General features: G+C 41.2%; 3 protein-coding genes across 5 annotated transcripts; 2 read left to right on the top strand and 1 right to left on the bottom strand.

Annotated features, from left to right (window-relative positions):
- Positions 1–265: 265 nt before the first annotated feature.
- esf1 (ESF1, nucleolar pre-rRNA processing protein, homolog (S. cerevisiae)) lies at positions 266–10,635 on the bottom strand. Of its 2 annotated transcripts, none has more exons than XM_053615454.1 (15): positions 10,303–10,635; positions 7,834–7,979; positions 6,376–6,866; positions 5,792–6,099; positions 4,914–5,027; positions 4,699–4,808; positions 4,200–4,352; positions 3,793–3,907; positions 3,369–3,513; positions 2,758–2,928; positions 2,546–2,670; positions 1,493–1,595; positions 1,310–1,401; positions 1,035–1,181; positions 266–830 (listed from the first exon to the last, which is right to left on the bottom strand). In XM_053615454.1, the coding sequence occupies exons 3-15, from the start codon at positions 6,836–6,838 to the stop codon at positions 483–485; spliced, it is 2,394 nt and encodes a 797-aa protein (XP_053471429.1). In that variant the 5' UTR covers positions 6,839–6,866; positions 7,834–7,979; positions 10,303–10,635; the 3' UTR covers positions 266–482. The 2 variants fall into 2 exon arrangements, with proteins under 2 accessions (XP_053471429.1, XP_053471430.1); XM_053615455.1 differs by having other exon boundaries at positions 5,792–6,096.
- Positions 9,811–19,545, top strand: LOC128601975 (interferon-induced protein 44). Its single transcript, XM_053615458.1, has 8 exons — positions 9,811–9,907; positions 13,106–13,151; positions 13,948–13,981; positions 16,888–17,080; positions 17,241–17,390; positions 17,737–17,908; positions 18,060–18,160; positions 18,307–19,545. The coding sequence occupies exons 2-8, from the start codon at positions 13,118–13,120 to the stop codon at positions 18,469–18,471; spliced, it is 849 nt and encodes a 282-aa protein (XP_053471433.1). The 5' UTR covers positions 9,811–9,907; positions 13,106–13,117; the 3' UTR covers positions 18,472–19,545.
- A 1,727-nt stretch (positions 19,546–21,272) lies between these two features.
- Positions 21,273–27,180, top strand: ndufaf5 (NADH:ubiquinone oxidoreductase complex assembly factor 5). Of its 2 annotated transcripts, XM_053616097.1 has the most exons (12): positions 21,273–21,552; positions 21,646–21,853; positions 23,315–23,355; positions 23,662–23,725; positions 23,807–23,854; positions 24,785–24,888; positions 25,049–25,088; positions 25,745–25,942; positions 26,093–26,153; positions 26,383–26,466; positions 26,796–26,878; positions 27,033–27,180. In XM_053616097.1, the coding sequence occupies exons 1-12, from the start codon at positions 21,467–21,469 to the stop codon at positions 27,135–27,137; spliced, it is 1,122 nt and encodes a 373-aa protein (XP_053472072.1). In that variant the 5' UTR covers positions 21,273–21,466; the 3' UTR covers positions 27,138–27,180. The 2 variants fall into 2 exon arrangements, with proteins under 2 accessions (XP_053472072.1, XP_053472073.1); XM_053616098.1 differs by lacking the exons at positions 21,273–21,552; positions 21,646–21,853 and having other exon boundaries at positions 23,585–23,725.
- The last annotated feature ends 131 nt before the right edge of the window (positions 27,181–27,311 follow it).

The raw sequence follows: 27,311 nt of genomic DNA, 5'->3' as shown, positions 1-27,311 counted from the left end.
CATAACAACCACGAAGCGCAGCACTAATATTAGCTTTGAAAGAAAAAATAAATAAATCCAGCCAGCTTAACGCAGAGTTTCTGTAGGAATAAGGGATACGCGTCCGATTACAGTGTCGTCGTCCTCTAGTAATTTGCATATCGATCGCGGTTGGTTTAAAGCCGTTACGTCTGCTTTGTGACATCACAACCCGAGCTCATGCTTAACCCCGCCCCCGATAACTGTTTTGTACCCCAGAGTACTCAAGAAAGTCTCTCTTTTTAAAAAAATAATAATAATAATAATAATGAAATCGATTTAAAGTTAGGGCTTCTATGGAGGGAAACAAAACAAGAAGTTTACCAGCGAAATGTTTCGGATCTCGGATGACTTTAATGTTTCATTACGTCTTGAGAAACCTGTACGGAAAGTCTGTATATCAGAAATTGTATTAAATGAGTTCACACTCGCACACGCACAATAGAACCAAGTCGAACGACGTTCTATTTTGTCCTCTGTTTCTTGCGGGCGTGAAATTGCTCGGTCTTGTTCTTCACAGACTTGATGAGCAGAGACAGACTCGGGTCCAGGGCTTTACTCGGGGCCACCGGTGCTGTCGGATCTCTCGTCTCCGCACCGTCCGTGCTCTCTTTCTCCTCTGTTTTCCTGCTGGGGTTCTCCTGTCTCTGGAGCGCCTCCTGCTGGCCGCGCTGCTGCTCCTCCCTCCGTCTCTGCTTCTCCTCCAGGATGCTCCGAGTACCTCTGGTCTTCTTGTAGGCCGGGTCTGAGGGGTCCAGGTTGTACAGGTGGGACGTGAACATGGCCTGGAAACGCGGGTCCTGCAAGTCCACCTGTTACGTCACACACACACAAGCGTTAGATGGTAAACGTTCGACAATAAAGCTTTATCGTTTATCAGAATGCGTGTGATGTGTCTTAAAGCTCCGTATGACTGATAATAAATAATAGGGTAAATTATTTATTTCTTTAAAACCAGGAGTATATACCGTTAAGTGAGCGATCTAAAGAATGTTGAGCGAGTTTTGGTCTCTGACCTTGAAGTTGTCCTCCTCCAGCAGCGTGTTGTTCTTCAGGAGCTTCTTCTTCTTCTTCTTACTCAGGTTCTGCTGCTCCACGATCTGATCGTAGTTAAAATGCCGGTGCTTCTCGTCGTCATCGTCCATCAGGAGCGCTATTTCAGCCTGAAACCACACCCACGATTATTATAACCACACCCACACTCTAACTCTGAATCCATCACGACACGAAGGACAAAAACGTACGAGGACAGAACAACACGGATGATACAGAAGTACCGTTTGGTGCTCACCTTCCGTTTCTCTAGCTCCGCCTCCTCCTCTGCCGTTAGTTGCTCCTCCCCTTTTTTGCTCTTCTTCGATTTCTTGACTTTCTGGGCCGTCCCTGTTTCACACGAGGGATCAGGTTCAAACACAAACACGAACACGGAGAGAACGCAAGAGGGACGAGAGTACGAGGAACAGTTGGGACTGACCGGTAGCACCTCCCAGCTCTTCAGAGAAGAAGGGGTCGTCGAGGTCGACGTCAGGAGGAAGTTCGTCGTCGCTGATAGCGGTCTCGTCCTGGGCCTCGGCTTCCTGCGCAAAACAAAACGGCTGCTTTACTGTCCGACATAATTCTGCACAAATGCAGCTATAAGACATTTGTAATCTACGTATCCACAACATTTGGAGTAATTTAATATTTTAGAATCTTCAAAGTCGACGCCCTTTTCGCCTAGAATTTCCAGAAACGTATTCTTGGCGTTTTCTCACCCGATTTCTTGAGGAATTTCCCTGAGATGCTTTTAAACAGTATTAAAGAAGTTCACGCCGACGCCGGACTCTTATCGGATGCTTTCCGGAGTATTTCGCTCCGAGTCGTCGTTTAAAAATGATATTTTTTTTGTAAATAAGACGCTCGTTTTCTAATGAAAGAGACGAAGTCGTCGGCACGGATATATTTTTGTCCGCGACACCGATTTCACACCTTTACTCACACACCTTTACTCACACACCTTCAGATCAAAAGGTTTTTAAGATCGTGAGAAACATTTCAATCGGGTGTCCACAAACTTTCGACCCGTCGTGTGCATCTTAATCTAAAATCATATTTCAAAAATCATTCTTCCTAGATTTTTTTTTTTTTTAGATTATCGTCGTTAAAAAGATGTTAAAACTACAGCTATGGGTCGGGCTTCTGTTAACCGCTATCGTTTTGCCGCAAGGACTTCTGGGAGTTCGAGCGGGTTCGGTGCGCTCGGGTCTGCGCCCTCGATATCGAGGACACATCCGGGTCATTTCACGCGTCCCCGGTACTCGCGCTCTTGAGTATCGGAGACGTAGAACGAGTTCACACGAGTGCATGCTGAGAAACGGCCAGAGGAGAACCAGATGGTGTCCAGAGCGGCCAACAGATTGAGATGAGTGGGTGGGGTCGGGTGGGTGGTTCCAGAGAGTTAAGGGGCGTGGACAAGTGAATAGTGTCGAAAGAAAAAGGGGCAGGGCTAATATACAATATCGTACAACCTATAAAATGCCCAATTCACCTTCTTTCCTTTCCTCTTCTCTTTCTTCTTCTCCTTTTTCTTCTCCAGAAACTCCTCCCACGGAGTCAGGTTGTCTTTTCCCTCCATCTTCTTCTTCACCAGTTTCTCAGCGCTCTCCTTTAACCCTGATAAATAAAATCAAACACACACACACATCAGCACCGACACGACACGACTACACCCATCCTCCTTCCCGTGCTGAACGGACGTACCTGGCACCCACGTGATCTCCATCTCCATGTCCTTGTCCTTCTCCTTCCTGTCTTTATCCTGGATGCTCTGCAGGAGCTGGCGGTATTTAGCGATCTGCTCTTCCTCCTTCTTGCCCTTCTTCCCTCCTTTCTTCTCGTCCTCCTCCGTCGCTCGCTCCGCCGGCTTCAACTCTGAGACGGACACCAGAGGAACGGCTCAGCTGAAACATGCTGACGCTGCAGATCTTTAGCACGTTAGCCGCGATGTTTTTAGATTCGTTTTTGCCCTGGAGCTACGAGGCTAATGAGATGAGCTAGCATCCCAGGAAAACTCGCAGCTACCGGTTTCGCATTATACCAAATACCTCAAGGGCTACGGTTCGGCTCGAGGAATATTAAAACAGTGCATTAAAAACCAACTCTTGGAATTTCTGGATCATCTGAAGGAGTCTGAACATTGAATCACCAGCTTTTAGGCCACGCCCACTTCCTGAGTCTGACACCAAACTGAGGAAGACAGAGCTTCGGCTTCACGATGGAGCTGCAACTGTTTTGTTTGGGGGTCTTTTTGCCCCCCCGCTTCACTGTGTGATGATTATTTAAATAAGAAGGTCGTGACCTTGAGCGCTCACCTTCTGCCTCGACCTCGTCCTCCTCATCCTCACTGGAGGACGCGAGGTAGGCCTGGAAGTCCATGTTTAGCAGCTCGTCCTTGTTGAAATTCTTACTGAGGGTGGTGATGCGATCGTGATCCGTCTCGTCCCACGTCAACTCCACCTGCGCAGGAAACACGGCGTAGCGGTCGGACCTCACAAATTCGATTCAGAGCGCCAACTGAAGAATTTCCTGATTTCTATTCTTTACGAATTGGCGGAAAACTAGAACACGCGTCGTTATAGAAACGGAACCGATGACTGGCTTACAGAACGTATAGAGGACCACCAGTTCGTGTAACGCTACTGCTATCTGTCACGATATACAGTACGTTCTGAATTCAGGTCACCTTAAAGCTGCAGTAAGCAGTTTACAGTAGGTAGCGGGACAGGACTAGCGGACCTTAGCTGTAGTGGTGGCGGTGGAGGTGAACAGTTTGGGTTTGTAGGTGGACAAATCCACGTCCGTCGCTCTGTCTTTCGCTTCGTCTTCAAACGTCATGCTGTCGGGGATGAACCTGTTCACATAACACGCACAGAATTAAACACCGTACTCACCCGTGATGAGGCGACACTTAACGCATCCTGGCTAACTCTATGCTAATGAGTCCTGACTAGCTTTCATTCGCCAAGCAAGGAATAAAAACACGCCAGGGTCGTGCTGTTATAGCGGAACAGAATCACGTAGCGGCGTGACGAAGCTAAATCCACCGCAAAGTCGGTTCGTTTCAAATAACAGCACGCCCCAACGTGTTTTTTTTTTTTCTTCAGTTCCTCGCTCGGCCAACACGCCAGCGTGCGACGTCTCACCGCAGGTCCAGCGTCGAGCAGCTGCTCTCGTACTCGAAGCCGTCGCACTCCTCGTAGATTTTGGCGGCCGTTTCGGGCGAGTCGCACTCCACCACGGCATAGTAGTAACGCAGACGCTTAAATTGATAATCTCGCACCTTCTCCCTATAGATCCTAAAACACAGGAAACAGCAGAGAGATCGCAGCCTTTTATTCGCCGTTATTGCTTACGATCGTGGTTTCTGAACTCGACACTGCGAGTGCCCCCAAAAGGGTGCCAATATCTTTTTTTATCTCCGTGAAGACACAACAAACGTAGAGTGCAGATTTTGTCCAACGGCTTTAAAATACAAAAAAAGGCACCCTACCTAGGGCACTAGGGCACTAGGTAGGGTGCACAGTGCTCCAGTGTTGTACCCTATGTAGTGAGCTAACAGAGTGAACAGGAAGCCATTAGAATGGCATTAGGATGGCATTTTACACAGGTCTATACAGGTGTGTGTGTGTGTGTGTGTGAGACCTCTGATCCTCAGTGTCTGCGTCTGGGTCGTCTGGGAGGCTGGTGAGCTCCAGAGGGCCCTGAGTCTGCTCCGCCTTCAGCCTCTCCTTACCAAACTCTGAGGGGTAGATCTATCACACACACACACACACACACAATAATGCACAGTTACACAGAGAGCAGTTAGTGTAGTTGATGATGATGATGATGATGATGAGGCAGAGGGGCGGAGTTACCGTGACGGACAGCACCGCTCCTCCTTTAGGTTTGAAGGAGCTGAACAGAGCCAGCAGGTCTTTAGCTTTGAGCCGGTCCCAGTTCATGTTACACACTGCTAACCTGCAAGTGACCTACACACACACACACACACACACACACACACACACACACACACACACGATTACCCAGTGCTGAGCACACTGCCACAGACAGCACAATTTATTCTGTCTACCTGTTCATCTGTCTGTCTACCTATCCATCCATCCAACATGTCTGCCCACCTACTTAACGATTTGTCTAACTGTCTGTCTGCCCACCTATCCATCAATCTGTCTGTCTGCCCACCTATCCATCAATCTGTCTGTCTGTCTGTCTGTCTGCCCACCTATCCATCAATCTGTCTGTCTGCCCACCTATCCATCAATCTGTCTGTCTGTCTGTCTGTCTGCCCACCTATCCATCAATCTGTCTGTCTGCCCACCTATCCATCAATCTGTCTGTCTGTCTGTCTGTCTGCCCACCTATCCATCAATCTGTCTGTCTGCCCGCCTGTCCATCCATCAATCTAATTGTCTATCAATCTAACCACCTGTCTGTTTATCAATCAAACTTCCCATCTCTATGTCTGTCTACCTATTCTTCCATTTTACCATCTGTCTGTCTACCTATCCATCCATCCATTTAATTATCCGTCCACCGTCCTGTCTACCCAACTAACGGTTTCTCTGCCACCCCACTCATCCATCAGTCTGTCCATATAACTGTCTGTCTGTCTGTCTGTCCATCTAATCTGCCTTTAGTTCTTTCATTTCAGATGTGGTGTTATTTAAAGTGGCGTAATTTATTCTTATGCTAATGAACACACACGCACACACAATGTTAGAGTGTGTCTGACCTGCTCAGTGCGTGGAGCGTCCTTCCACATCTCCCCCCAGTCGTGTTCAATCTCCTCTTCCTCATGATGCAGGATGTCCTCCACCTCATCCTCTTCCTCAGAGCTCGTCTCGATGTTGCCTTTCCCTCGGGCCAGATCAGGACCGCTGTCACTGTCGTCCTCCGACTCACTCTCATCTTCATCCCCATCCTCATCCTCCTCCCCATCATCATCATCATCATCATCAGCAGAGAAACCTACTCCTTTGTCAGTGTCACTATATTCTTCATCATCTTCATCATCATCATCATCATCATCATCATCATCTCCTGTGGAAATAAAACAATCGGTTGCAGAGCGTTCGGTCAAAATCCACACGTCCCTGTGAATGAGCTGTTACTATAGAAACGATAACGTGTTAGAACAGGCGCATTAATATAATCCTGAACTACTGTCAGAGCTGCTGACCAATCACAATCCAGAATTCAACAACGCTGTGAAATACAAGTGATATCGTCCAGCGAATCAGAAAACTGGACAGTGCACATCTACAAGAGAAAAACCGGCAACGTCAGCGCGTGTGTGTGTGTGTGTGTGTGTGTTACCTTCTTCGACGACTCGCACTCCTTTAACCGGCTCTGCTTTCCTGATCTTGTCACACTCGCTGGATTTTAACGCCTTTTTCTTTACAGCTTTTTCAGACACAGGCTCCTCCCCCTTTTCATCCTGAAGCTCATCCTCCTTTGCTTTTGCTTTCTTTGTCTTCTTCTTCTTCTTCTTCTTCTTCTTCTGCTCCTCCTGTGCGGCGTCGGCGTCAGACTCGGCGTCGCTCTGCTCCGAGTCGGACAGTTTGTAGAAGCGTTTCAGGTCCTCGGTGGACGTGTGGTTGACGGGACGGCCGCGTTTGTCCACCGTGTACTTCAGCTTGAAGCGCTCGTCGTGGAACATGGACTGGAAGCGCTTGTCGATGCGCACTTTCTGCTCCACGTCCGGCATCTCCCAGAAGCGCGGGTCTTTTTTGACGCGGGCGAAGCGCTCGTCAGCGCCCGGCTCTTTCTTCGACGACATGGCGACGCTTTATTTACGGACACAAAACCTGCACACACGTAGGACACGTCTAAATAATTCAGATGGACAGAAACGTGACCAACACGGTGTACGACTACGTTTACGTTTTTGTAGTAAAAGGTTTTAACGTGACATTTATATTAAATGCTAAAAAACGATGTCCTAGTTCGTAGGCAGATGTAAGTGCAGCATCTTCTCTACATCACATGGGGTTTGTTTATTTTCTGATCATCTTCCTATAACTGCACATCCTGAAGCGTGTTATTCCTCATACACCACAGCAACTCACCAATAATTACAATTATCCATTTATTAAAGAACACGTGTTCTTACAGTTAATAACACAAACAAACAAACAAACAAACAAACAAAACACAGCGTGTCGTGTTCCCAGGAATCTTAAAAAGTGTAAACTCTTCTGTCCTGAAGAAGTCAGAAAACTGACCGTTATACAAGCGCGCCGACACTGGAGACTCCTTCCGTCCACGTTAAATAAACGTCTCCTTACAGAAAACTTCACCATGTCAACGATTACTGACAGGAAACGGTGTGAAACGGTTTAAACTTCCCACGCTGTACAGTATAAACAAGGCATGAGTGAAGCAAACATGTCGTTTTAACTCGCAGTCATGGAGCAGGTCAGAGGGGACGCAAACTGTCAATCAAAAGGCTGTGTACTGTAACATTATGAGAATATTAAGTGCAAAATAGTTTTAGTTTTGGTACAGGAAACAATAAAATGGAGGTAAAGAGCCAATTTTATTTCATCCTGAAATGGATGGGGGTACAAACTTTTGCACGCAGTTTACCTATGTGACAAGGTGAAGGACGGTACAACATTAATATAAGCAGCAGTTCCTCAGTAACATGAACACACTGATACTCCATTACACTGGCTCTTAGCATAATGCTAACTGACGGAAACGGAGAGAATATGAACAGATTATGACAGAAAACAGTGTAAAATCAAAAAGTAAACACACAAACACACTCACCGACTCAGTATTTATACATCACGCAGGATCCTTTCCTCTACACGCACGTGTTTCCGGCGGCTTCTTCTTCTTCTGTTATTTTTATTGCGGCTGGCGGTGCAATTCCGCCACCTACCGGACTGGAGTATAGAGCAGCACTCGGTTGACTGAGAAGGCGATAAAAAACAAACATGAATAAAATTGCTATTAAATCCTATTTACCAATCCTGTCACATTTCAAAATCTAAATAATTCCCTATGAATTCTTTATCATCTGTTTAATCTCCTAATAAATCCTTGAGTGAACAATGACCTCGTTCTTTTAGTGCTTGGAATAATTGCAGTCTTCATCTGTTGTGTGCTGTACATTCTAGCAATACATGTATATACTGGTGGTTTCCCATGATGCACAGACTTCTTCCTAAGCCACGCCCACATCACTGTGAATGATCATGAATGGCTTTTTGGTTAGCACTTTTTGGTGCACTAGTATCAGTCATTCCCATTGAGATGGTCAGGGTGGGGAGGGTTAGTTTAAACATGTATTCAGTTCTATCTGTGGCAGTGGATCACTGCGTCTCTGCTTTAGGGAGTCACACACAGGATCTCTGTATGCCACTGCTTAGGGAAGGTCACTGGTCTCTTTTTGGAGGTATTTGTGCAAGCCTGCCACTACAGATAGGAACAGTGTGTGTGAGAGAGAGAGAGAGAAAAAAAAGTTGTATATCCATCTACAGTGAAATATAAATTTCAAAAATTTGATCATGTTATCTAGTGCATTTGAGCTTTTCAGCCTCATGAACAATACAGTTGGTTCTAAATCAAGTCAACCTCTGAAAACTGATTTCAAATTTATTGTAATTTCATTCAATATTTTTCAATTACATATGAAAGACTGCCCCTCTAAGACCCTTTTTATACCCAGTCATGTACTGACCTGTTGCCAATTAACCTAATTAGTTATAATTAAAATAGAATTTCCCTCCAGCTGTTTCTTTTTAGTAACACTTACTTTTCTAGCTTTGTGTTGCCCCGACCCAACTTTGAGCCATGAAATTCAAAATTACCTTATTTTTTCCTTAAAATGGTACATTTCCTCAGTTTAAACATTTGATATGTTTTCTATTGCCAATAACATATCCATCAATTTTCTATACTGCTTATCCTACTGGCTTGTGCTACTGTAATGCATCTGGATTTACATTTATATGTCTCTTTCATTTATTTATTTTTATTTACTTTATTTTTTCAAATGTATTTAATTCAGATTCATTGATAATTGTTTATTTAATCTTTTTTTAAAAAAAAGTTTGACAAAATATCAATAATAATATATTGTTATCTGATGTATTTTGTTGATAGCAATAACAGAATAGATGCAATCATAGTGCATTTGGTTTTACATGTGTAACTTTTCCAAATAAAAAGTTATTGAATTTTTATCATTTTTATTTTTGAAAAATAAATTTATAAATTAAAAAACTGGGTTTTTACAAATCTATGTGTTGTCGTTGGCAGCAATAATAGTGTATCATATTGCATTTGGTTTTACTTGTGTGGCTCGTACAGTCAACGTTATTGCATTTTTATTATTTTTCTCTTTTGCAAAATTAAAAAGCATAAAAATTTAGTTTTTTATTTTAAAATTATAATAAAAGAAAAATTATTAAAAAGGGAGATTTCCAATTCTATTTGCTGTACTTGATAGCAATAATAATCTGTATCATAGTACATTTGGTTTTACATGTGTAACTCCTTTAAGCAAGGTTATTGCATTTTATTTTTTATTTTTTTTAACAAAAAAAACCCATTGATTATTTTCAAAATAGAGTTGTCACTGATAAGAATAATGAAATATAATATAGAGTGAATTATAAAAATTTTATTTCATTTCTATTTATTTACAGAAATGTTTCTAGGAATAAAAACAGCATTTTGCTGTAGTTGTTTCTGACCGGACACTAGGTGGGCTCCGTAGTACACAAGACGAACGACTTAAAAACGAAAGTAAAACAAAATACAGTGTATTGACGAAACAAGAGACGTTGTATGCTACACACTGTCCCACTTGATATTCTTCCTGTGCAGGACAAAGGTAAGTCAGAGCGACTAATTGTGTATGATGACTCTGATGTTTGTGTTAAACATTCTCACCAAATGTCAGTTCATTTGTTAATGAATAGTCTACGTCACTTGCACTGCTGGGTCAGCGTAACACTGAATTTGTTCAGGAGTGGCTTTCCTGAAACCTTCGTAATGTTGTGTACTTCGTTATCTCGTTCGTAAATGGACAATAAAAACCTGACCCGTTCCTTACTCACTATTTATCTTTATCAAGTAAGCTGTTGATCACACAAATAAAATAAATCGAGGTGTAGGCTACCACTGACTGCGTTTACATGGACAACAATGACTATGTTTACATGGACAGCAATAATCTAATTATTGACCTTAATCTAAGTAAGGTAATAATGTGATTAAGGTGTTTACATGAGTCGCTTTTAGAATACTCCTGTCATGTAGCCGTTTTACATGTTATTGATCATAATTAGATTAAGAGCCCGCGTCATTACGTCACCGCGCCACGCCGTCCGACGTCCCTCCAGAATTTCACGTATCAACATACAGTTCGTCCTCGTTATGGTACCGTATACAATTTTGGGTGTTTTTATTCAATTTTTTTACGAACGCTTCAAGTGCGGTTAATTATTTGTCATGCTATACGTGCAAATAGACGACTGCTTGAAGCCGTGGGCTGCGTCTCAAATCGCATACTTACCTACTGTATAGTAGCCGAGATGCATGTATTTTTCCCCACTACCTATAGTAGGCAAGTATGCAGTTTGGGACACAGCCGAACTCTCTTGTTCGCCGTAAAGCGTAAAACTGCCGTGTGTGATCGTGTCCTGTCGCAAAATGCGGTGAAAACTCCCACACGACGTTCATAATGTGATTAAGGTGTTTACAGACACTCAGTGGTTTTAATAATCGGTGGAGACAGGACAACGATGTAATCCAAAAACATGGTCAACAAACAGGCGAGGGTCATGTGATGTGCAAACAACATAAACAAGGGCCGGCAAGAGCACAAACAGAACTAACAGAACTAACAGGAACTAATGCAAACCATGTGAGCACTTCCACCCATGTCTAGTAACTTACATACAGAACAAACAACACACAAAGTTACTTCAAAACATAAAATAAAATGAAAATCAGGAATGCTGTGTCAGTGTGAGTTTCAATTAAATTACTGAGTTACAATGAAATAATGGAGTTACAAGTTTTATATCAAAATAAGTTTCTTATTGCACAGTCTATGAAATCCAACAATACAGTGCCCCTGGAGCAGAGAGGGTTGAGGGGCTTGCTCAAGGGCTTAACAGTAGCAGCTTGGCAGTGCTGAGGCTTGAACCCCCACCCTTCCAAAGAGTAACTCAGAGCCTTAACCGTCCAGCCACCACTTACATGTACAGGCAGCAAAATCCGATGAACCTCTCACTGAGATGGATCAGTGAGGAAGGAATAACTTTCAGTTGCTCCTTATGTTAGTTATGTGTCAATAATTCACATTATAATTATCCCTATTGAAAACACCATAGGCGAGGACCATGACAGCCCATAATCACAGTTGAGGTGACTAGGACTCTCACATGGTGGCAAACCTTTCTACATAATCAAAGAAAATGTCCTGTTTCAAGCACTCTGGAGATTTGCCATAAGACACACACAAACACTCACAAGGTCAGATAGCAAAGTCTCTCAGACAAGAGTTTATATATCAGACAGTCATGTGCCTCAGCAACAGTGTGGTCATCGTTCAAGGTAAAATAGTGGGACATTGGTACATCCTGTACCAGGTGCAAGATAAGAGAAACAGTTCTCAGAAACATTGAGTGGCGAGAACCACCTATGGGAAGGGTATCCATACCTGACAGACAGGAGCACGTGTCCAATGCCAGTGAAGGGCATGCCCCTTACCTGAGTGCATAAGTGACCTGTGGGCGCTCCTCTTCCTCAGTGAGCAAATTCGCTTCCCGTGCGGCAAGCGGGGCACGCTTGGTGGATCTCTCCACTCGATGTTTCAGAGAACCAGGGTTATGGAGAGTAACCTGTTATTCTCTTTCATCATCTCGTGTTCAAGATCCCCATATGGGAGAAATAGACAGCTCCCTGTTTACCCAACATACTCATAGTGAGGCCCTGTAATCCAGCAGATTGTCACCTAGATAGGTGGTGCTTGACACATCCCATAATGACGTGCCTGGTAACACTATGCACGAGGGTGATAGTGGTACGCAGGCAGAACATGGAGAACATGCTAGTGACATGAATAAGTGAAGTCTGACAGCCCAAGCTTCAAGATGGAGAAAAGGGCTCAAGGGAGGAAGGCTACGACGAGCCCACTCCTAGGACAGAGTGAGCTAGCACTCTGCAGGACATCTGTTCCAGCTTACAACAGAACAGATGTCCTGCACTGAGACTCCCCAAAACAAAGCCCATGAGGCCCTCTGGAGGCTGCACTCCCTTCGACTCATATGCCAAAGTGATAGCTTCCACAAGCCAATAGGATAGGTGTTGCTTAGAAATGGGGTTCCCTGTGTGCAGGGGCGCCCAGGAAATGAAGAGCAGGTCACTTCTCCTGAAAAAGCTAGTCCCTTCCATGTAGGCCCGAAGGGTACACACAGGACACAGAGCATACAACCTCTGATCCTTCGCAGAGGAGAAGGGAAGAGGATGAAAAGTGAACAGCTCAATCACCTCACAGGTGAATTCTGGGAAGCATTTAGGCATAAAGCCCGGGTTGGGCCTAAGAAAACCTTATCTCCACTGAGAGAGAATTTAGTGCCCCTGGAATGAACAGAGCGTGCATGTAAATCACGGACACATTTGGCTGAAGCCAGGGCTAGGAGTAAAGCGGTCTTCAAGGACAGAAGTTTAGGGGAAATCTCCCCCGTGGGCTCAAAAGGCTGTTGGGACAGAGCTTCCAGCAACATGGAGAGGTCCCACTCCAGAACAGCTCTTCTAATGACTGGAAGTTACATAAATGCTTATGTGGAAAAAAGCATCTTTCAAATCGACTGACGTGAACCAGTCGTTCTGATGAATTAAGTGAGAAAGAGTACCGTGTCAGCATTCTGAAAATGTATTTCCTCAAATGAAGCGTAACGTCACCCTTTATCCCACTTTACCCATATTCACCATACTATCCATCTCCGTAAGTCACTTAGAAGTACAGATATGATAATAGGTCTATATCTTTTAATTACTGTGCCAACTGTACCCCTTACAGGAAAGGGTCATCATGGGTCTATGGGGTTCAACTCCACAAGATCAAAGTAAGTTTTGTCATTTTTTTATGAATTTTATGAATTTTATGAAGTAAAGTACCATTCTACAGTGCTTAATATTTCATATTTAATGCTAGCTTATGCAATTACCCCTATATTCTTGCTTCACTACATTGGCTACCAGTTCGCTACAGAATTGATTTTAAGACCCTCTTACTAGTGTATAAATCTCTGAACAGTCTATCAATCAATTCTATCTGCTCACGATTCTTCTAGAACTCTCAGGTCATGTGATCAAGTGCTATTAACGGTTCCCAGATCTAGACTGAAATCTTAGAGGTGATCGTGTTTCGCTGTAGCCGGCCCTAAGCTTTGGAATAGCCTGCCTCTACACGTTAGAACTGCTCCTACCCTAACTATTTTCAAACCCAAGTTAAAAACCTATTTCTTTTCTTTGGCATTTGACCAGCCATAGAGAGAGTTTTATATTTGTTACATGATTGTTTATTTTAGCTTTTGTATTTTTTGTTGTAAAGCATTTTGGTCAACCTATGTTGTTTTTAATGGTGACATATATATATATATATATATATATATATATATATATATATATATATATATATGTATGTGTGTGTGTGTGTGTGTGTGTGTGTATATATATATATATATATATATATATATATATATATATATATATATTTGACATTGACCAAATTCACAAATTAAATGTGAATTTAATTTTCAGTTAAATCAGGAAACTGAATGCATAAGTATAAGTAAAACATCATTTTGTAGTATGCACCTCTACTAAATACACTGGCTAATGGTCTGTTTTCTCTTACAGCTTTTGACAATCCATGGAGGACAGTGAACTGGAGGTCAGGACAATGTATTAATGCATCACTTGTAGGCTATACATTAGTCGCTTATAGATTGGACTCACTCACTCCTCTGGTTTATGAGAGTATAATATTGTACTTTCTGACTCTCTCATTCACTGGTTTAGTTTATTATGGTATTAGATTAGACTCTGTTACTGTTTGGGGTATTGTAATATATTTGAATATTGGGGTATTCTAATTTATACCACAGCATTGTTTAATGCTTGATTCTGGTTGGTTGACGGATGTTCTAATTATTTTTTAGTTAAAGCACAGCTAAAGTAGTTCCAGTCAGGTCTTGACCGCATTACAGTTCCATATCACTGCGCGGAGTTCACTGAACTAACAGAACCGTTAGCCTACTTTCCACCACAGCACACACATTTAACAACAAACAAAATGTGAGACAATTTAGATTTTCCAGAAATAATTAAGGAATAATTGACGACGGTCCGTTGAACCATTAAAAAAATAATGCGCACCTGAGGTGGTAATGAGGCCACGAGGTGAAGCTTGGGCTTGAGCCATTGATACGCAGCTACTGGAGTGAACAAGAGCAAGAAAAATGAAAGAGAGAACATGAGAGAGCACGTGTGATTGCAATAATAAGCAGAGAAGCCTGTGAACAAGTATCAATATTTATTTATTTATTCGTTGTATTTTCTGCAATAATAAAAAATTAAAAACCTTGTGAACAATTTGTCCTATCAATATTTAAAATAAATAAATATTGATAGGCCTAATTGTTCACAAGGTTTTACTACTTTATATTATCAGCATGAAATGGGGCAGAGTAGTGGCTCAGTGGTTAAAGGCTCTGGGTGACTGATCAGAAGGTCAGGAGTTTAAGCCCCAGCACTGCCAAGTTACCACTGTTGGGCCCTTGAGCAAGGCCCTTAACCCTCAACTGCTCAGTTGTATAAATGAGATAAATGTAAGTTGCTCTGGATAAGGCTCCGCCAAATGCCATAAATGTAAAATGAAAAAAACTGTGAACTGTCTCTCTCTCTCTCTCTCTCTCTCTCTCTCTCTCCAATAACGGCATATCAACGGCTGGTTATCAATGGCTGCATATAATTGCTGGAATTAGCAATGGAGGCTTCAGATGGAATGTGTAAGAAATTAGTTCCACACACAAGAGCGTTTTAGGGACGAACACCTGAAAAATGTAATGAAATAAAACATCTGAACAATGTCTTGAGGTAACTGTAGAATAACTGTGGTACTTCACTTCACATCGTGGTCGCATTACTACCTCGGGTGTGCATTATTTTTTTAATAATTAAATGGCCCGGAGTCAAGTATTCCTTCTCATTATTCTGTTTGTTGTTACATAGTTTGGATTTTCTTACTCTTCTGCTCCCCAGTGTGATTTATAGTAGTACTATATTGGACTTTCTTTTGCCCATTTGCATGATTAATGCATTAGATTGGACATTTTGACTCCCTCACTCTCCTTTTTGGTTTATTATAAAAGACCAGACTTTCTCACACTCTCTCTTACATGATTGGTTTATTATAGAATTAGATTAGATTCTCTTCTGTCCCTTTCCCAGACATTGGCAGCGCTGGAGGCTTTCATGACTCCTCTATTCCATTTGAGAAGTTTGGGCGTCACATTGTTTAACTCCTCGCAGGTTGATATGGTCCGCTCACAGCTGATGGTGGTCCACAATTCATGGGCCGCTGGTGGTGCACTCAAAATTGTTCATTATCTCGATCAATTTTGCCCACATTCATTCATCATCACTGTGGGCATTTAACCGTTTGCCTCTGTAAGAAAAATGAAGAGGATGTCGAAGATCTCAAAGAAGAATAACTTTATTACAGCGTGGCAGTGACAAAGTACATGAAGCACTTCGGGTTCGTTGGAGTCAAAGTGAAACCCGAATGATATCAACACACACATTTTATATTGTTTCAAACCAGGCTTTCTGTATGTAATGTAAATGAAGTTTCATTCTAAATGTAAATTACGGATAGCATTTGATGTGATCACTTTCCGTTCTCACAGTACGGATGTTGTTACAGGTGTGACCCCCAGTGGTGAGGTGATGGAATTATCGAGAAAAATGTCTTTCTGAATGCTAATTATGGTCACGTAGCACTTTGTTCAGGGATGTTTCTTGATGTCCCACTGCCGCTCCCATGCTATAAATGTGTGAATGTCACTTTAAGTGGTATTATACACATATTGCTGAGACCCAGATAAATTGTACCTTTGATAATTCTGCCTTTTTGGGGAACAAGCTTATCCTAACACAGTTTGGGGTGGAATTTGCTGAGAGGCAGTCTGTAATTACTCACACCTCGCAATTCTTTATTAGTCATGCTACACGCAAACCAGTCTCACAGTTGATCTTCCAGATTGGCACCAAAATTGCATGTTTGCGCTAATCTTTTTGAACTAGCTATGTAGTCTGCAAAAGACTTTCATATCCGTTCTCGTCGGTTTCGAAATGTCCAATAACATTTCCGCCAACACGTTCTTCTTGGGTGTATAAAAGTCTCTCATAACTTTCAACAAACCTACAAGCATTTTCAGCCTCTTTTCTTGGAGCTACCGAGTCTGTAACAGAGAAAAGGTCTTTGGTCCTACTACAGACAGAAATACGGCTCTGCTATCATCTGTCATCTTCAATCTTCCCTCATAACGTTTCTGATGTTTCGAAAACGTGTTGCTACTGTACAGGTTAGGCAGCTATGCAGCAATAGCAATTAAATACATTAAATAATTTCTCTGCTTACTCATTTCATACGCTACAGTATTTTTTTAAATTTCCAAAAATAAGCATAACATAACTTTACACATTTTTTGTGTTACATACACAAAATTTACTGTATTACATTTTGATAAAAAAAAATTTTTATTTATCTAATGTCTCCTTTTGACTTTCTTCTAGTGATGGAGAACCAATGTTACGGACACTGAGGGAGTTTCAGTCAAACCACGGTGTTGATCATCTCAGGATTTTGGTTGTTGGACCAGCAGGTGCTGGGAAGTCCGCCTTTATCACTTCAGTTAATACTGCTCTCCAAGGCCGCAGTACTTACCTCGCTCATTCACTCACTGGAGGTTCGAGTGTCACCAGCAAGGTAATAATGTGTAATCTTGAATATCTAAAAATCAAATACAGTCTTATTAATACAACATTTTTAGTTTAGGTGAATTTCAATTCAAGTGAAAGACACAGTGTAATATATAAATATACAAATTGCTCACACATTTCATTAATTTATTTCTACTTGTATACAGTACACCGTCTACAAGCTGAACAAAAGAACAGAGGGATCTTTCTTTCCTTTTGTGTTTGGAGACACGATGGGTCTCGAGACAGGTTCAAATGGTGCACACACAAACAACATCATCAACATTCTGCATGGTCATGTGCCAGAGGGATACACAGTAAGTTCATGTTCATTCAGTTTATTCACATGTACCGTATCTCACTGTAACATTATTTCCACATACTGAAACATTTCAAGCCCTCAAGTGATAATTGTCCATTCTCCATTTGCACTCCAAATGCTCATCACTGTAAAATAATAATAATTAATTAATTAATTAATTAATTAAAGTGCATTTAATGTAAATTAATTACACTATCTGGTTCATACAAAGTTTTCTATACACTTATCCATGATAGCATTGTTGGTTGAAATATATATTTAGCAAAAATTTTGAAACTCAACACAGATGTTTTAGTGTCCTACAGTGCAGTGTTATAACAGTGTCATGTTTTTATTTTCAGTTTGATCCTTTGAGGGAGCTGACTGCTGGAAGCAATGACTTTAACCAAACCCCGAATATAAATGACAAAGTCCACTGTCTGGTGTTTGTCCTACCAGCAGACAGAATCACCCAAATACCTGATGAAATCAATAGTAAATTGAAAGAAATTCTGAAAAAAGCACGCGAATTAGGTGAGTCATCATCCTGTCATTGTTTTTTTTTACAATCATTCATTCACAATAAATTGCTGATATATTACAAAATGAAAAATAAATTAGCTAAAACATCTGTCATGGAATAATCAGTCCAAGAAAACCTTTTGAATGTCCTGCATCATGACAGGGATTCCTGTAGTTGTCATCGTGTCCAAGGTGGATGAGGCATGTCCACTTGTAAAACAGAACCTGAAAATGATCTACAGGAGCAAGAAAATCAATGAGGAAGTAAGTACAGGGACCTCGTTCAGCTGAACTCTCACAAATGTACAAGTCACATGTACAGAAACTTAACCACTGACACAGTGCCCTGAAATACAACAGGAGCTTTACTACAGGTTCATGCAGGTTACTCTCAGTGTCTGTCTTTCTAGATGAAGGAATGCAACGTCAATCTGGGTGTTCCACTGAACTACATCTTCCCTGTAAAGAACTACCACGAGGAAATCAACAACAACGCTGAGATTGATATTCTGATTCTCATGGCACTGACAAATATTGTGAACTTTGCCAATGACTTTGTGGAAAGAATACTGTAAAAAAAAAAAAAAAAAGAAAAGAAAAGAAAAAAAAAGAATGGGAAAATCTATCTGATTATGTCTATTCAAGAGGGTAACGGTTCAAATGACAGCACAAGTAGTTTAAAGGTATGTGCACTAGAGGTGTGTGACTGTTTTAAAAAAAAATTCTATTCCCACCTGCTTCCACAATTATTATTTTTGTGGAATATTAATAGAATGAATGAAAGCAAATCGCTTGGCGCAAGCACCCAGTACACTCTCATATTAATGAGCTTGGCCTTCTTTTGTCCTACAAGCAAAAAAAAAAAAAAAGCAACGACAACAACAAAAATCATTATTTTACTCCTGACGCACACTTCTAATGTACAAACAAGATCATTCTGGTCAATCACACGAAAGTTCATCTCTTTTTTCTGCTCTGCTTTATTATGCCGTATGACAGTGTTTAGGTGGGTGGTGGAAATGCTACATAAACACAAACGTAGAAGTCGTGAGAAAGTAATCTGCATGTTAATTAATAATCACCACATTAATCAACTACATTTAATCCAATTACTCTATGATAGTTTCATGTTTTAATCAATAGTGCATGATGATCATTTATGTTAGAAATCCAAGCTTGATATCTGCTCAAACTGATATATTTACCAAGGCTAACTCTGTTTCCAAAAGATGACTGAGTCCAGGAGCTGTTATTAGCGTACATTTTAAACAAATACAAAACTCCATAGTCCATATGTGACTCCTCAGAGGAAATCAGATAGTAGCTAGGAACACGTATTTATAAATGTAACATTTATATCTGGAATTAATATATTTCTGTAAAGCTGCTTTGTGAAAATGTCCATTGTTATAATTGCTATTCAAGTCTAATTAAATTGGCTTGCAATGATCCATAAGTAACAGCATATGTAAGGAGAGCAAGTTGGGCACACAGAACTCTCTCTCTCTCTCTCTCTCTCTCTCTCATATGGATGAAAGAAGAAGCTGTTGTTGAGAGTCTGTTGACTGACAGACGTATTATTCCTGAATTCAAATGCTGAAAAAACTGCTTTTGCTGAAAGAACTTTAAGAATAAATCTGTAAATGCCACTTTGGAGCTTTCTGACTCTTTATTTTTAACCCAATCACGATTTCTTACAACTGAGAACCAGAAAATTTGATCCATTTGTCCATAGTTAAATTCATCGTAGGAGGCTATAGTCCTTCATTCAGTCATCTTCAGTAAGTGTTTTATCCTGGTCAGGGGTGTGATGCATTTGGAGCCTGTCCCAGGAACCCAGGGCATGATGGTAGGAATACACCCTGGATGGGACACCAGCTCATTGCAGCATTTCAGGGCATCATGCACACACACATTCACACAGTCATCCACACCTAGAGGGGATGATTGGGATACTTTAGGAACAACCTTGGCATTTTTTGTGGTTTTGAAGACCTATTTAGACTGGAAACTTTACTGCGTCCTGGCAATATTGGGTAAGGAGGAAACTGGAGAACCCAGAGGAAACTCACATATATATGGCGAGAACAACAAATGGAAGAAATATACAACACCATGCATCACTACGACTACAGAAAAACATTTGAAAATAAGTTTTTAATTGTCATTACTCTATATAGAGTAGCTTGTATACATTGGAACTAAATGTAGTTTCTCCAGGACCATGGTGCAGCACGTGACAGTACACAAGACTGCATACAGTGTAAATACATGACAGTGTGAGAGGAGTGCAGGACACACAGGACACGGACTGTAAACTGTTGTGTAGAGTAGCAGCAATAAGTATAGCAGCAATATTGGGAGCAAAAACAGTCCCATGAATAGAAAGTGTCTAATGCTGTGATGCTGCACAGATGCCCCTGAAGTTTCTGCCAGAGTCCATAGGATGGGTGAGAGGGAGTCACGAGTCAGCAGGAGAAACTACAGTGGACTGAGCACACAGCCCTGGGGGGCCCCGGTGTTCAGTGTGCTGGTGCTGGAGATGGAGTTGCTGATCCTGATTGACTGGGGTCTCCAGGATCCAGATGCAGAGGGAGGTGGTCAGACCCAGCAGGCTCAGCTTTGTTATCAATTGTTGTGGTGCTGAAAGCTGAACTAAAGTCCACGAACAGCATCCTTATTTTATAGCTGTCCTATTTGCCCAGATGATTCAGAGAAAGGTGGATGGAAGCAGATATGGCGTCCTCCGTTGAGCGGTTAGGACGGTAGGTGTACTGAAATGGGTTCAATGTGGTGGGAAGACCTCTCTCCATGTGTTGCCACTCAAAGCATTTCATGATGATAGGTGTGAGTGCGTCATTCAGACAGGACAGAGATGATTTCTGCGGCACAGGGATGGATGATGGTAGTCGTCTTGAAGCACACATGGACGACTGCTTGGCTCAGGGAGACGTTAAAGATGTCTGTGAGGACATCCTCAAGCTGATCAGTACGTTCCCTGAGCATGTGGTATGCTGTCAGGACCTGCAGCTTTCTGCGGGTTAACTCCGGACAGAGTTTTCCTGACACTTATTGCAGAGAGAAGAAGTACTTGGTCTGTGGGAGTTGGACTGGACTTTTCTGCCAGCATGTGTTTCTGTGCTTCACAAATTATTCAGTGCTTCTGGGACATTATGCGACATTCATAATAATGGTGTAAATGTTAACAGTCCTAAGAATAAAAAGATATAACAATCTAAGAATAATTATTAGTGCTATAACAACTAGATGTATGAATGTCGCGCCGTCGCGCTCCTCTTACGTCATTTCCTGTTCCGTGTTTTACACACGACGTCTCGGTTCAGTCCCAAATGAGCACTACATAAATGTGCAAAATAATCGGAAGTCCCAAACATACTCAATAATAATAATACCAAAAACTAGAGTTGCAATAGTTACCGCACGTTTTGTCATATTTTAACGCACTATTTAGTGAGGAAGTATGGCGCTATGTAGGGCACTTAAAGTTGACTCGGACTGTATTTGGGACGCAGCCGGTGTTTCAGGTGAAAAGGTCAGCAGCGCCGCTGAATGGAGGCGCCGCTATGCAGAAACACACAACGTCCTGATTTGCCTGTTCAATTTATTCTCTTTTACTTTATAGCTTTCTGTCTTCTGTAAGATAAAATCATGAATAATCTAATGAACGGTGTTTGTCTGTGTCACGGCGTGTTCCTCAGAGTAACAGCTCGGTTTATTATTCCTCACAGACACATCACTAACCTTAACTTTACCTCAGGGAGGAGAGTTTCCTCTCCAGCTCACACTCCAGCTGTGGGAAATGTCATGACCTGGAGAAACATGTCCAGCAGACCTGGAGGTGCCATGAACGTGTTTAACAGAAATATGAAGAGAAAGCAGAAGAAATGGGCAGCGACCTTACCGGACAGCGATAAATATGATTACCTGCGAGACGAGGTCGGCTTTATTTACCTCAATTACAGCTTTATTTACCTCAATTACAGCATTATTTACCTCAGTTACAGCATTGTTTAGTTCATTTACAGCTTTACCTCATTTACAGTGTTTACTTCATTTTTAGCCTTATTTACCTCATTTACAGCTTGATTTACCTCATTTTTAGCCTTATTTACCTCATTTACAGCTTGATTTACCTCATTTACAGCCTTATTTACCTCATTTAAAGCATTATTTACTTCATTTACAGTTATCTACTTTGATTACAGCATTATTTACCTCATTTACAGCATTATTTACCCCATTTACAGTTTGATTTACCTCATTTAAAGCATTATTTACTCATTTACAGTTATCTGCTTTGCTTACAGCATTATTTACCTCATTTACAGCATTATTTACTTCGTTTACAGCTTGATTTACCTCATTTACAGTGTTATTTACTTCATATACAGCTTTATTTGCATCATTTACCTAATATACACACCACTTATATGTTTATTTTGTCTTGGTATCTATGCTTTAACCATTATATTTTGCCATAACCATTCCTTTAAGTGTCTTTCCTATAAATTGCCTCATTACACACTATTCCTCTTAGTATGCAAGTATAGAAGTATTCTCATTCTCTATATGACCAGGTCATGTGATTGTACCACCTGTCAATCAAATTCACTTGAAGACTCATTTTACCTAAGATTTTACCTCAGACTGTGTCAGAGGATTTTCATATATATACTGTGACCCAAAAATGCGCAGTGGTTTTGGTCAGTAAAACTTGTTTTAGCCTTAATTTTGGACCAGGTCTGAATTCAGACTGATTGCTAGCAAAACTGGATAGTTTTCTGTTTTGCACCGTCAGAGCCATTTAGTCAAAGCAAAGCATCTGGGTAAAAGTATTACTTCATTAATGTTGTTTGGAACTCAGAGTAACAATTTGTTTACCTTTACCTTCATTAAAAATGTTTATAAGATTATAAATATGCACATTGGAAATCCCCCATGTCCTCTTGCCATCCCAAATAGCTTCACTAAGGAATAATAAACATGGAGACGTGCTGTTATTGGAATATTATTCAACATAGGATGGTGTGAAGAAGTGGAGTTATGTCTACGCCCCCCAAAGTTGATTATTTACATATAAAGGCATGTCCCAAAGTGTTTTATTCCTCTTGTACCACTTGCTTTTTATCTGCTTATAGTTGCATTTAAAGTTGTTAATACTGTTGCGGCTATAAACGATCGTTCCCTCGTCGATGGCTTATCATGTTCCTGAGAAACCGGAACGTGTAAACTCCTCTGTCATGAAGACATTTTGCATTACCTTTTTAATCGCACTGGTTTGTCATTATTAATATTGTATTTCTGTGTGTATGTGTACCTGCATTTGTATGTTTTGATCCTCGGGTTCTTTAAAGGTTGTGTCACTGAAGGTCACATTTGTTGTTGGTTATGTTGCAGGTTGGGAGCAGAGTAGCAGACAGAATTTATGACATTGCCAGGTAATTCTTCTTTATTTCCTGTGTCTTTTCCTTTATCTATTAAATAATAATAATAATAATTTAAAAAAATGGGGTTCCTTCTTCTGCCATGTCAGAATGATGTCATGAAGGCTGTGGTTAGTTGCTGATTAGTGCTGCTGAATCTGATGTGTTGAATAAAGAAGGTGGCCAAACATTCCAGGACTAAAATCCAACAAGCGTGCATTAGAGCATTGTTGTTTAATTTTAGTCAACAGTGATGTGACTGTGTAAGATGTGACCCGCTCGACTATAGCGGTGCTCCTGGCCTCTGTGGTGTTTCTGCAGGACTTTCCCTTTAGCACTAGACGTGGGCTCCGGAAAAAGCCATGTTGCCGAACATCTCAGCAAGGTACCTGTTCTTCTCTAAGCGTCAACCCACTCAGCATCAGTGAAATCAGATTTGGTTCAGATTTGGCTTTCTTCTTTACAGGACGTCGTAGAGCGCCTTTTCCTTACAGACATCTCCGATGCTTCGTTGGTAAGTAACATTGCTGAGAACTAAAGTGTGGCAGTGTTACCAAAGGAAGTCTTTTCTCTGTGCACATCTCAATTTATACAGAAAACTGGATAATCCAGGATAATTTTGTCAGGTATGCTGGATAATCTGGAGTAAATTTGACCAGCTCACTGGATAACCTTGAATCTTGAAGTTCTGGATAATCTAGAGTAAATTTTGTCAAGCGTACTGGATAATCTAGAATAAATGTGGTCAAGCGTGCTGGATAATCTAGAATAAATGTGGTCAAGCATGCTGGATAATCTAGAATAAATGTGGTCAAGCGTACTGGATAATCTAGAATAAATGTGGTCAAGCGTGCTGGATAATATAGAATAAATGTGGTCAAGCGTGCTGGATAATCTAGAATAAATGTGGTCAAGCGTGCTGGATAATCTAGAATAAATGTGGTCAAGCATGCTGGATAATCTAGAATAAATGTGGTCAAGCGTACTGGATAATCTAGAATAAATGTGGTCAAGCGTGCTGGATAATATAGAATAAATGTGGTCAAGCGTGCTGGATAATCTAGAATAAATGTGGTCAAGCGTGCTGGATAATCTAGAATAAATGTGGACAAGCGTACTGTATAATCTAGAAAAATTGTGGTCAAGTGTGCTGGATAATCTAGAATGAATTCTTTGTGTACTGAAAGATCCAAAATTCTTTTCTCCAATATGATGGATAATCTAGAATAGATTTGGTCAAGAGTAGCAGATAATTTAGAGGAAATTTGTCAAGCATACTGAATAATCTGGATGAATTTGTCCAGTGTACTGGACAATCCAAAAATACTTTACTCCAGTATGCTGGATAATCTAGAATTAATTTGTCCAGTATATTGGATGTTTGAAGTGAAGCGTGTGTGTGTGTGTGTGTGTGTGTTGGTGGAACCTGGATTGTGTATTTTAGAGGCAGAAGAGGCAGAGTGAGATGCCTACACACTGCGTGATGGCCGACGAGGAGTTCTTGCCGTTTCAGGAGAACACTTTTGATCTGGTGTTCAGCAGTCTGAGGTGACCCGCTGTTACTGTTCCGGGTTCCGTCATTCTTTCATCACGTTTCTTTGCATCACAGACGGGTCGGGGGTGTTCAATAAATCACGTTCAATAAACAATTTTTAATGTTTGGTGGAAACAAACTAGTAATATCGCTGTGGTCCTCTTTTCCCCTCAGTTTGCACTGGATCAACGATCTTCCAGGAGCTCTGCGTCAGGTACTGCATGTTATATAAATACCGGATCACGAAACTATACATTATATCACAATATTTAGTGCTTCAAAAGTGGGTGGGGCTTGAGTAAAGCTTGCATAAGCCGCGTTCTTACCAAGCTGATGTCGTTTTTTTTTTTTTAAATCAAAACTCCGCGTCCTAAGAAACCTAGCAAGCCAGAGCTAATCTATCAAAGCATAGCGTCCTGTGATGACTTTTTGGTTGGGGGGGTTGGTACCTGACCGTGTTTAGTCTAGCAGGCTGGGAATCCTAGATTGAGGGATGTCAATCAAGAATGCTTATTAACATATTAGGCCACACCTACACGGGCAGTCCGATTAAGTTTAGCTGGTGTCTGAGGAAGGTTTTAACACATTTCAGCTTTGCTTCGTTATTTAAATTTGCTGAATATTAATGTAACTGTCACATGGAGACGTGTAGTATTTTGCATTTTATCGATGGGACTTGAGCCAGGAATAAGTGGGGGAAATAAAGTAATTGGTAAAATATTACATACGCAGTCGCCACCGAACGCTCAGAAAAGTGTACTGCGTAAAAGTTTATTGCAATATCAGGATCATTTTATGTTTGTTACCCCTAGTTAGAAGTTTCTGAAGGTCTTCCGGAAGGCAGACGCTAACCCTAAACGTCTCGTTCAGATCCATCGTGTGCTGAAGCCAGACGGTGTGTTCGTAGGTGCGATGGTTGGAGGCGAGACTCTGTACGAGTTGCGCTGTTCTCTGCAGCTAGCTGAGCTGGAGCGGGAGGGAGGATTTGCGCCCCACATTTCACCCTACACAGCCGTCACCGACCTGGGCAACCTGCTGGGCCAAGCTGGCTTCAACATGCTCACTGTGGTTAGTGTGCTAGCAGAGGGAGCTAGCATGCATCCAGATCATTCAGTCTCTATTCTCGACAGCGATGTGTATTCCGACTCCATGCTGTAGAAGTGACGTATCAAACATGTAAATTCCTTTGGGTGTTTTTTGTTTCCATATCAAATGTAGGACGTCGATGAGATTCAGGTTCATTACCCGGGCATGTTTGAAATCATGTGCGATTTACAAGGTGAGTTCCTGCACCATTTCTCGTAGATATGAAACTTTAAAGCGATGGTTCACCCAAAAATGAAAATTCTGTCATCAGTTACTCACCTTCATGTCGTTCCAAACCCTTTGGAACACTCTGTAGATAATCTATATATCTATATATAGAGAGAGAGAGAGATTATATTATTTTCATTTTTGGGTGAACTATCCCTTTGAGTTTAAAAACCTCTGTTTCTATCATGTCTAAGGAATGGGCGAGAGCAACTGTGCGTGGAACAGGAAGGCGCTGTTGCACCGAGACACCATCCTGGCAGCGGCTGCCGTTTATAAAGGTAAGCTGGAGGACGTCGTAGATGTTTGATGGCAGGAACCAACAGAAAGGCCGTGGGACATTTTTTCATTTTTACTTTGTTGTGAAGAGAAACCACATTTCCAGTAATGTTCAAAAAATTTTAATTTTTAAAAAAAAATGTTTAAGTCTTGTAATAATAGTAGTATTTTTATGATGACGTTCATATTAACATAGTTCTCGAAGTTGTGTCTTAAAGTCCAGACAATACGATACTGGTATTAACACTACAGTTCCTCTGGAGGCGATGGAGACTTGAGCAGAATTTTTTTTTTTAAAGCCTGACTGAAGGAAATCTGTTTTACGTCCTAGAGATGTACGGTAATGAAGATGGATCCGTCCCAGCCACGTTTGACATCCTGTTTATGATTGGCTGGAAGCCTCACGAGTCACAGGTTTGCTGCAATTTAATTGGCTCTAAATGATCCTATGCGTTTGATTTTTTTTTCTCCAGAAAACCTGAGGACAATCATTTGTGACAAAAGTATAACCGTACAGCTGTAATGTTTTATACCAACGTTAACCATTTCCTTTTTCTCCAAATTACAGGCGAAACCAGCGAAAAGAGGCTCGGCGACCGTGTCCTTCGCAGATTTGCCGAAAGTCAGCCGAACACACGCCGGCAACAAAACGGACAACTCCAGCACCAGCTGACTAAACCCAGCTCCTCAGTATTACCATAGAAACAGTATTGCTTCATGAAATGTATGTAAAAAAAATACCACTGGAGGATAAAAAAAAAAAAAAATCAAACAGTACATTTTTAATTTAATGTTGAACACATCATAATTCAAACAATTTCCTCAATGCTAAAATAAAAACTTTTCA

Source organism: Ictalurus furcatus, chromosome 26, assembly GCF_023375685.1.
Source record: "Ictalurus furcatus strain D&B chromosome 26, Billie_1.0, whole genome shotgun sequence".
In the NCBI taxonomy this organism is placed as follows: Eukaryota; Metazoa; Chordata; class Actinopteri; order Siluriformes; family Ictaluridae; genus Ictalurus; species Ictalurus furcatus.
Note: the sequence above shows the minus strand (reverse complement) of the source record. Positions and strands in the feature narration are given on the sequence as shown.